The 12,046-nt window shown below is 35.4% G+C and overlaps 1 protein-coding gene across 7 annotated transcripts in view; it reads right to left on the bottom strand.

The window, feature by feature from the left end:
- Positions 1-9,650, bottom strand: part of LOC149796714 (CD109 antigen-like) — a 58,928-nt gene extending 49,278 nt beyond the window's left edge. For all 7 annotated transcript variants that reach the window (XR_016421728.1, XM_089961345.1, XM_089961349.1 and 4 more), the window contains exons 1-5: positions 9,477-9,650; positions 3,935-4,010; positions 1,164-1,348; positions 803-822; positions 218-371 (exon numbers count right to left, since the gene is read on the bottom strand). Coding sequence is in view for 6 of the 7 variants with exons in the window: in XM_089961345.1 (XP_089817471.1) it covers positions 218-371; positions 803-822; positions 1,164-1,348; positions 3,935-4,005 (430 nt within the window). In the remaining variant the exon portion in view is untranslated. The remainder of the gene's footprint in view (positions 1-217; positions 372-802; positions 823-1,163; positions 1,349-3,934; positions 4,011-9,476) is intronic.
- Positions 9,651-12,046: the final 2,396 nt, after the last annotated feature.

Here is a 12,046-nt window from a genome sequence, read left to right as displayed (position 1 = left end):
GTAAATTAAAGAAAATATTATGTGTTTTTGACAAGAAATATAGAGGAAAATTTTGTATGAAGCCATCGTGATATTCTTGAATAATACTGCATACTGATGAATATGCATTAGTTGTAAATCGCATTTTCTAAAGTATAAAGGAGACGATACTCATATGCATATATGTTACATGAAAAAGAACGAAGGAAAACAGACAGACAGACAGACAGATAGTTACCTGTTTGTCCTGGTTTGTATATTGCTTTGTCAGTTTGTATAAAGATCGAAACACTCTTCGGTTCATAGGAAATACTGGTAAAATTCTTGAAAGAAACTGCGCCCTTCCCTTCTATGTGGACTTCATACGTTCCGGAGCCAATGTCCAGAGGCACCTGTTAAGAACCACATAATTGTATGCTTTGTTTCTATTCCTACAACAAGTTTCAACATCTGTTTCCACGAACTTTAGTCGATATTTTCGCTATCTAAAATTATTTTGATTTTTCTGCGAATGAATGTGGCTGTCTTGTGATAGGTAAGTAGGTAGGTAGGTTCATTGGTAGGTAACATGACTGAAATAGTACATACAACCCTTTATGTACAATTGATATCGTTTAATTTGAATAAAAGAATAATTAGTACATACAGAGAGATTTGCACGAACTTGACACTTTGTCAGAATAACACATTTAGGACATCTTTTTAGTATCTGAGGAGGCCAAAATAAAGGATAATAATAATAATAATAATAATAATAATAATAATAATAATAATAATAATAATGATAATAATAATAATAATAATAATGATAATAATAACATACCATTAGATCCAGCTTTGAATCTGAAAAGACCAAAGTAAAACAAATAGCACCCATGATAATAGATATATATAATAATTATAATAATACTAACAATAATAAAACAATTCCTGTGATAAAATAAATTTAAATTAGTCATGTACATAAAAGATTAATTGTGCAAAGCCTTTAAGAAGTGGCAGCTGTGCAGAGGTTACTACTAAATAGAGTCCCTTTATTTAACGTTAACATCATACAAACATGTTTGTCTATTTGGAACATTGTTGATTTCTTACAAGAATATCATCATCTTTTTTAAACCATTTCTCTTTTTGTGTTATATTCAAATTTTCTTAACATATAATCATCTTCGAAGTATATTTACCCTCACTGCCAGTAAACATTCGGCTTGACTCTGCAACTACGGTGGGGACACTATTTGGTTCCACGGGCATTCGTTTCAGTGACGCAGTCACGTTTACTGGCCCAATATCTGGTTTCAGAATCGTTCCCCTCAGAGAGAGGGGTATCCCAGGCCGTATTGTCCGAGGAAGTACGAACATGTAGGTGCTGGAAAGAAAATAATTGAAAATTAAAATTTATATGTAATATTATCACCAACATTATCCCAGGCACAAGGTCAATGTTCTGTCACTTGAATATGCCATATCTTTGTAGGTGTAATTAATTCCAGAACCAACCGATTTTCTGAGCCTGGATTCAAATATTTCAAAATTGGTAACTTTATGAGTGTCTTTTATGAGTGACACTTACACGGTTAGACCACTCCGGTGGTCTAGTGGTTAGAGCGTCCGCCTCGGATGCGAAAGGTCGTGGGTTCGATTCCCGGCCGAGTCATACCAAAGACTTACAAAAATGGTACTAACAGCTGCCTCGCTTGGTGTGGTTACTGTTAGTACTGGTCGGCCTGGTGATGCCCCAGTGTTAGACATCACTATAAACTGTAACACTGCTGACATCTTAGCGATATGACTGAAAAAAATTGTTAAAGCTACGTTATAAATCCAAATCACACACACACACACACACACACACACACATGTGCTGCCATGAATCCAAAATGTCCAAATTGATATTCTATTAAACATATTTTAAGGATGAAGCACTTCCACTTGAAATAATGGAAGTCTTTAGAATGAGATGCGAAACAGGTAATAAGGTCATTGACATTTTTTTGGGATAAACAGTCATTACCATAGATTTTCGATACAGTTTATTGACATCTTCTTGGAATCATCGTCTCAATTCCAAAATATTCTTTTCCTTGATCGTACAATTTTTTAAAGAGATAAGTAGCTGCACCTCAATGCCCCACAAGAAAGGGCATCGAGATGGATGGACATAGTCATTATATAATATAAGTGTTGGACAGGAGCAAAATGTACTTGAGTATAGACACATTTAAGGCACAATAATGGCGTACCCGAAGTGCAAGCTCATCATGATGCATTTTAAGCGCATGTTATGTGTTATATAAAAGCATAATGGAGAGCATGACATCTCACTTATGCTTTATCTAATTCAACCCATAATATCAAATGTTTTTAAATCACCCGTGTTTTTATTGTGACCTGGTATGAACATCACATACACGAAGGGTTCCGCAGCGCAATTGTGCAAGTATCTAATTCTCGTTTAGGCAACGGTTCTGCGAGTTAGTAAGCGCGTGACGAGATCTCATGTGTGAGTTGCAAGTGTACGATTTTTTGTGTGTATTTATCAGTAACTATGTATTACGATGATTTATTTCGCTTAGAAGATACGGATGATAATGTACTTGTTGCATGGCAACAGAAAATGATGTTTTCCCACCTAGTTCTTTCTCTCTCTCTCTCTCTCTCTCTCTCTCTCTCTCGCGATCTACCGCATCCGAGACGGACGCTCTAACCGCTCGGCCACTAGTCATCTTTAAATTTAAATTTGTACGATTGTGAATAGTTGCGCCTCGAAATATCTTTTTCAGCTTGAATGGAGGGATTTTGTTCTTCTGCTGATCCAAACAAACTCTGCTTTTCTTGTTGTGATGGACTAATGTGATTAGCTAGGTCTATTCCGTATGATGTACATACGGCTAAAGGTATTGACGTTAGATGCACATGTGTTTCTCTTATGTCATTGATAATTTGTAATCGTAAGGTGGAAAAATATGAAATTCGTTTAATTGAAATCCTCAAGAAGATGCATTTTTAAATATCGTTTGTTAGAGAATATCAATATTATTTCGTTTTAGAGTGCAGCAAATTCTCCTTGGGATGTGATTTCTTTTCGAAATCTTGTCTAAACTATAATACAATTTCGGAAGTGTGTATTAATGATTAGAACACACGTAATTCGGATTAACAGAAATAATACGAAAGTACATTTTGAGGAAATTCTCGTAGGTGAACTGTTAATATAGCTGTTGTCATATTTATTACCATCTCTAGATGATGTATTATTATGCCCTATCACTTGCATGTTCTTTGTTGGAGGGTCCCCAATTACACGGCCTGTATGACTAGTACTATAACTCGAAACACTGTCTCAAACAATTAAAACAGGGAAAATTCCATAGTACCTGGTGGTGAAGGTAACAGCCCATTTCGCGAGCGGAAGATAATGCTTATTCGTCGTCTTGGGTTATTACTTCTGAGGCTCGTGCATTTCTAACAAATTCCATCTTCTTCAATTGCATTTTTTATGTTTCCACTTATTGCTTGGACTGAATTGCAAACAGAACAGCCCTTGGTCTTAATATGCCGTGTTATTCTATCTTTTATAGACCCTCTCGAAAGCACAGTTCATAGTCCGAATCATCCGATTAGCAAATCGTGATTAATATTTTTCCCAATTACGTGTTTAAATGATTAAAATGATATTTTCAATACCACTTGTGTCACATCTGTTATCATAAAATCATCACGGTACATTACGGATATCACGGTACATTACGGATATCACGGTGCATTACGGATATCACGTTGCTTTGTTGATTACTTTTAAAATTACATATTGTTTCCCTTTTAACGCTGCATAAATCTCCTTTTCTAGTGAACGTGATAACCTAAAATTAGATAAGGTGTTAAAAGAAATATCTATTTTCTATTAAGAGAAATCATGGCAATGCATGTTTTCATTAAATTTACTTTTACTCACTTTTCAGCCGTGACATGTGAGATCGCCATCCACAAGAAAGCAATCGCTGAAAGATTTCGCCAGCAGGACATTTTTGCTGCAATGACATAAACAAAGATATATAACCAAACGTAAATAACCAATCGAATGAACAAAAGTTTTAAAAATAAAAAAATCTACCCATGTATGTATTGGTCCTTTAAAGAAGAAAGGCAGATATGGAAATGAAGAAGATAAATAAAAATAATACAATTGATTCGGCTCTCACTTATTTACATACCTTGATCTCAATATCTAGTAGCGTAAACAATGGTGTCTTTGTACTTTTAGTACCTTGTTATACTTTTAAGACACTTTTAATTATCTTAGTAGAAGATCGTATACGTTTGCTAGTTATGAAACAGAGAAGAATGTGATGCATTAATTTAAGTAAGTAACTGGAGTCCTAGTGTACCGGTACACAAGCAAAACAATTAAGTATATATTAGTGTGAGAGTATGTTGTTACGGTGTACATGCATATGTGTGTGTGTGTGTGTGTGCATGCAATCGTATCTATAACATGGGTATATACGAAAGAGAAACAAGTCATATTTCTAAACTATTTGCTTCTTGAATGAGTCAGTTGCTAGGAGAGATTTTGAAATTCAAACGCCCAGAGGAATTGAAAACTTTGTAATAAAAAATCACAAGATTTTGCCTAGTAAGCCGAGACCTGAACTGAAATATAATGAATAATGTAGGGGCGTGTAGTCGTTTTATAAATGTATGCTTTCAGAAAGGCGTAGACGTGTAGTCCTTATTGAATCACCACCAATATAACTCCGCCAATCACACTTTCCGAGGAGAAACATTCGGACCATCAAGGTTTTTATGTAAAAATGACGAAGGCACAGAAAACTAATACACTGCATGCCCTCTGTTCACATAAACGCAAGTATCAATAGCATCACCGCTAGTGACAAAATACCTAACGACCCGAGTCTGAAGAGGAATTAAGTTAGTAAAAAAAAAATCTCACATTTATTAGCAGAACTGCACAAATCAACATTTAATATGAGTACATGTATCCTCATTAAGTCAATAAACCATTTTCAACAGGCAAATGTAGCATCAAGAAATGTTAGTTTTAGCATTTACATTTATTGTCCAGAGAGAGAGAGAGAGAGAGAGAGAGAGAAAATGGGGAGGAAAAAGCCAAATTAAATCAACCAAAGAGTTTAACACAGTTTAACATAAGATAATGCTACACAGAAATATGTCTATATTGACAGAGCCTAAGGCAAACTTGAGAGACAAAAAAAAACTAAAGAGGACAATCCAAATTCAGAAGTTTTGCGCTGTTGTACAGGTATTTTACTCGTAACTCGTGTTTATCACAAACATAGCTGAACAGAAAACCAAACTAACATATTATACTAGTATTCATCAAAATACCAAAAGAGAGAAACTGAGTGCTACAAAATCGGCTTTGTTTGGTTTTCAAATGTAACAAAATCGACTGTGTTTGTTTCAACAGATCACGGCGTTGGTACTGTTTGTTTCAACACATCACGACGTTGGTATTGTTTGTTTTAACACATCAGTGTCGGTACTGTTTGTTTTAATACATCACATTTCCGGTATTGTTTGTTTAAACACATTACATTGTCGGTATAGCTGAGTTTCAAATATCACAGTATTGTATGTTTTCACGTATCACAGTAAAGGTAATGTTTGCTTTCACACATCAAAATGAAGGTATTGTTTTGGTTTCACACATCAAAATGTCGGTATTGTTTGGTTTCACACATCAAAATGTCGGTGATGTTTGGTTTAACACATCACATCACAATATCAAGCAACACATTTGTAAGAAACTCTTGTTGAGTTTGATTAGATAAGAGAATACCTCTAAGAAGAGGATAGATTTTCATGTATGTTATTTATAAAAGAATACTGTTAGCATATATCTACATGCTCATTAGAAGGAAAATATTGATGTTCGAATCCATAATGTCCCAAGCAGTAGTTCTAAAGATTCGAAAAGGTGTAGAAAGTACATTAATTTCGGACTAAACAATATCGAACTCCATGACCGCAGTATCTAGTATTTTTTTTCATAGGACATTGAAAGCATTTTACGTTTCATTTTTCTTCTTTCAGAGGAAACCAAGCTACCGTATACAAAACTAGCATGAACACGAAAATCATCAAGACGAGATAAAATTCTCAAGCGAGCGAGGGAAAAGTACTTAAGTTATGAATTCCATATCAGGTAATATAGGATAATAAAACGCTACTAGTCACATCTGCGCTAATATTACCTGACAAATTACTATACTTTACCATGTCAAATTATAATACCCATACAGTCGCAGATCAAATTACTCTACACATACTGTCACAGGTCAAGTTACTATACCCATGCAGTCACAGGTCAAATTACTATACCCATACTGTTACAGGTCAAACTACTATACCCATGCAGTCACAGGTCGAACTACTATACCCATGCAGTCACAGGTCAAATTACTATACCCATACTGTTACAGGTCAAACTACTATACCCATACTGTTACAGGTCAAATTACTATACCCATACTGTTACAGGTCGAACTACTATACCCATGCAGTCACAGGTCAAATTACTATACCCATACTGTTACAGGTCAAACTACTATACCCATACTGTTACAGGTCAAATTACTATACCCATACTGTTACAGGTCAAATTACTATACCCATACTGTTACAGGTCAAATTACTATACCCATACTGTTACAGGTCAAATTACTATACCCATACTGTCACAGGTCAAAATAATATACGCATACAGTTACCTGTCAAATTATAATACCCATACAGTTACATGTCAAATTGCTATACCCATACAGTCATAGGTGGATATTGTCACAGGTATAATTATTATACCCATACTGCCACAGGTCAAATTACTATAACCATAACGTCTCAAGTCATATTACTATACCCATACAGTTACAGGTCGAATTACAATACCCATACAGTAACATGTCGAATTACTATATCCATACTGTCACAGATCAAATTACTATGCCCTTACTATCACAGGTCTAATAACTTTACCCTTGCTGCCACATGTCAAATTACTTGTGCAATACCCACACATACACAGTGTATATTACTATAAAAATAGTGTCACGGTCAAATTAGAACACCCTTGCAGGTCAAGTTACTATACCCATACTGTCACATAACAAATTACTATATCCATACTAACACAGGTTAAATTACTATTACCATATTACTATACCAATATTGTCACAGGCCAAATTACTAGTAAAATACCCATACTGCTGGCAGTAAAAGTTACCATACCTATATCAACAGCCACATTAGTGCAAAATTTATAATCCGGATAATTGTTTACTTTTAATTTGTAAATTTGTTCTTTACTATTTTATTTCATGATTTCCTTTGTAACAAATGAAAAAATATATTGCATGTAATTACGAGACATTCCAAGTATTTCTAAAAGGGCAATGTGGGAAAGCAGAAAGAAGGTTTGTAAAGTAAACCAATTTCTGACACAGCAGGTGTTATTACGGTCAATGATATCTACCACAACTATAAATAAGGTTACAATTATAAGGGTATTAAAAACGCGGTGTCTACGATAAATTTGATCCTAGCTGCAACACATATCACCGTGACATGGCCATGATTGAGAGTTGCAACGATAATTGGATACTGTTACAACGATAATTGGATACTGTTATAACGATATATGGATACCGATGGAGTGGAACAGGTAGTTTCAGCCCTTTCAGCGTGCTGATCCCACTGTACATATACAAACTGCCATTTTCGTCTCTCTGATTGAAAATGAAGAGAAAAGCGTACACCGGCAAATCTGTATACAAAATGAATTGAACGTCAAATGTTGGAGAACTCAAACTCTGGGGTGATACCAAAGCTTGTTTCAATTTACTATAATAGTTATCACACACTGTGGCTCGTCTAAAATGTACAGCTTTCATTGGAAGTGCACTGAAAGGTATGCATTATTGGTAAAACCTTTGACAAACCTGCTGAAATAGTTACAAAGACCGGGGATGACGGTGGGGTTGAACATGCTCAGTGTTCGAAGTACATGTAGATATTCCGTCATTAGACAGTATGCGGCCTCAGTAACATTGTCTAACATGCCAGCTATCTCACGAGCGAAACAAACAACACTTCGTACGGTCGGCTGGAGGTTGATGTTTCCACTATTTTCAATTGCCTCAGTCCAACAGCTGTTTGAACTAACGGGTTCTTAACGCGCTAATACCTAACCAAATTTATTCTGATCAACTAACGAGCATATGCCTACGAGATGTTCATTTCGATCTTGTTTGTATTAACTTGTTTAATATTCGTATGTTTTATCAGTATGCTTTGCGGAGACGTAGATCGGGATTGCATGCCCAGGACTACGGAATCAGACCCAACTACCCAATACAATAACGTTTTCATATCTGGAATGGCCACCTAACTGTGAGAATATGTTAAGAATGACTTATTTTATGAAATTAAGGGATGACCAATTTCCAAAACTAATACACACCACCATAAAATCATGTGAATGGTGTAAATTATTAGGCCTGCTTCTAGTTATTTTATAATTATTCAGCTTGAGAAATATCTTGCAAACAGCAATTCATCATAATCAAACAAGTAATCAATCAACTCTAAAGAAGCTATACAAGGAGATGTAAATACACCTAGTACATACCTAGCATTGCTAAAATACTACACACACACACACACACACACACACACACACTCAACAGAAAACGATATTTACAGAGTTTGCGGCCTAGACCGATCTTACAGTTCCTTGAAAGGCGTTACCTCTTCTTTAGCCTACCATCTCACCTACCCATATTGGCCGATCCCGAAACTCGAATCCACGCGGACTGAGGCGAGATGGCAGTGATCGGTAAATGCGAGTGCATTAAACCACTCGGCCTACTGGGGTATCGGTTAGTTTGTAATAAAAACATTTAAGGACGCATTCGTATAGAATAGTTCTGTATACACTTAAATAAAGCCAATAATTCTATGTAAAACTTAATAAGTTACAATATTCCAGCTTCGTTTGTGTCCAAGTATCATAATCAATGAAATTCAGTATTTATTTGAAGTATGTGTTGTTGCGCCGCTGAGTTTACAGAACGAGCAGAGCGCCTTCTTAGAAACTGGTATGTTATTACGCGATTTTAGATTTTGAAAAATGTTGATGTTTTCGGCGATCAGTCTTCATCATACATATCACTCACTTCCACGTATTATCCCTTTCGAACAGGCAGCACTAGTTAATTATCCAAAATAAATTAAGGAAATGTAATATCTCGACGAGTAACGAGTTACATCAGTGCAAAATATTTAAATATTTTAAAATTTTACCGAGTGCAGTACGAACATTGAGCATCAGTCGAAACACTAAATAGCAGAAGTCGTGTTCTAAAGAGTGACTAACGAATAACGGGAAGATTGGAGTAAATACATATAAAATTTGTAATTATCTGAGAATTTAATTTTAAAACAAAAGCACTCACATGGTGTATATAACCCACCGATGGCTGTCAAGACACGATTCCACTGTACGTTTATCCAATATCTTCTATCCTTGAATCAAATAAACCAAGACTTTTCCACCTTTTAAAGAAAGTTCCACTGCAATCTGCGCATATGATAATTCATAAGTAAGCTGTTTAAAATTTGCTCCCGGTGTCGCTCAATCCGCCTTATATAGCACAGGTAGATGTCATTCCTGGAAAGCCCTCTGTGGTTTCTACTCTGTGATTAATATTCATGTAAGATACTTGTGACGTTTTATTTACTGGAGGTCGTGTTTACCGATGGTATGAGGATGGAAAGGTTACGTTCCTAAGCCCCAACGCTTCGTATAATTTACCGCTAAGGGGGATTCTAATTATGTTCCGTCAGTGTCAAATAAACAAACGTGCAAGAAAAATCGTTACTAATGTTTTGTTGTTGCAAAAGCTGAACGTAGTAGGCCTACAAAGTTGGAGATATGGAGGAAATCTTGAATGCACACAATTTAAGAAACAGGGACAATGTGTACATCTAATTTCAAGACGGAGCAGAAAAAAACAAAGGAGGGAGTGGATGTTACCGATGATGATAGTGGGAAAAGAAGAAGAGAAAGATGATGATGATGGTGGTGGTGGTGTTGGTGGTCATCGTGTTGACAGGGATTGTGGTTATGATGATATGATACAATAACGACTAGTGCTGTTTTGATGATGAAGATGCGGTTATGATGATGAGGATGATAAAGATGAACCAAAGAAGACTTGCTGTATCTAACGATTAAGAGGATGCGGAGGATGACAGTGTTGATATACCGATTATTGGCCAATAATCTTTTCTCGTCTAAAAACCCAAAAAAATATAAGAGAACATTAAACATCAAATTGAAAATCAGTAGACCAGAATGACGTTTGGGCAATTTTGAAAATTAATTACCATAACTATAATCCCCGTCATTATCATCACCACCGCCATATAATATTGAAAACATAAAGAACAACAAAGAGCGCAGCGACGAAATGCGGACGTATTGAAGAGATCGATGATTACGTTATGTAAAAGTAATATGCGTATCACGTGATACACAAAACTAAAAGTATCGTACACCAGAATGCCCTCGTCTACCATCGAAACAATGAAACTAATAGGTGTAAATGTGATAAAGTGTCCATTCGTATTATCATCTAATCACCCATTATGGCTCGATGACCTAAAAGCAAATATATAAAGATCTTTATTATAAAGTTGTGAATGATATATAATTAATAAAGAGATCAAAGTAGTGTTTTTTTCTTACCAGGTACAGATGCAGATTGCACTTTATGACGTCACTAAGGTGATTTTTTTCGCTTGGGCCTAAAATAGAATAACCGTAGCTAAATTATTGCCAGATGTAGAAATTTTGGCAGGATTGATAATTGATGATACTTAATCATAACATCTGGAACTGAGAATATCATGAAATGATAATTCCAAGACGACTTATGCCTGTCAATCTTCAGGGCAAATGGCGGCCGAATGAATAAAAGCGCTGGAAGTTACCAATCACTGTCATCTCACCTGTGTCCTCGTGGGTTCGAGTCTCGGTCTAGGCTGCTGTGGGTAAGTGCATTCCGTGGGTCGACTCTTCTTACCAAGGTTCTCCACGGTTATTTCTGCACCAGTCTTACTGGCCGGCATTAATATCCTATTGCTTGCTGAAAAATATGTTAAACCCACAACAACAACCACTTCATCTTCATATTTGGGACTTGAACACTGACTGCATAACAATCTAAATATGTAACCGGACAATGTTAAATTGTGCTACCAAGTTACGCAGTTCAATAAAAGTTTTGTTTATTGTCACATTTCTTTTATGCAATAAATCTCTTTTTAAGTCTGAGTTCAATTTGTATCGTCAATGTTTTATAACAATATTTATTTTATTCTTTCTTTCTTTCTTTCTTTCTTTATTTATTTATTTATTTGTTTATTTATTTATTTATTTATTTATTTATTTATTGATTTAGTTAGTTGGTTAGTTAGTTAGTTTGGCCGAACCTTCTCTTCGTTCTTCGATCCGAATTGTGTCAAGGTACTAAAACAATTTGCGTCAGTACCACTGCTAGTGATTTAAAAATAATTTTAAAAAAACCGACTCTCCCATGTTGATCGATAATATTCTTGCTTTTCTATAAATAGACGCACATATCGAACATGATTTGGTGTGAATATTTGTGGGATAGACTCGGGATGTTCCATCATCGGTCTATGTCCATCTACAAAATGTTTATTACAGATATATGTCCATTAGAATACGAATACAAGAGATTTATCGATTATATCGTCATTTTCTGTTCTAATTTACTGTACAGCAAGACGTACAGCATAAAATGGTTACTCAAGGATAAAAGTGTTATGGCGATAGAGACGGATGAAAAACTATACAAGTCAGACGTCTACTGTGATAGTTCCAGTTGAAAATTTAGAAACTCGTTAGCAAAAGTGTTTAATTTTTAAAGAGAAACAAATAATTGTTTATGATTTGTGGCAATTTTGTGAACAATAAAGTAACTAGACTGATCAAGCT

This window comes from Sinohyriopsis cumingii, chromosome 6, assembly GCF_028554795.1.
Source record: "Sinohyriopsis cumingii isolate HCF-2022 chromosome 6, ASM2855479v2, whole genome shotgun sequence".
NCBI classification, from domain to species: Eukaryota; Metazoa; Mollusca; class Bivalvia; order Unionida; family Unionidae; genus Sinohyriopsis; species Sinohyriopsis cumingii.
The sequence above is the reverse complement of the archived record's forward strand: the minus strand, read 5'-3'. Positions and strand labels throughout refer to the sequence as shown.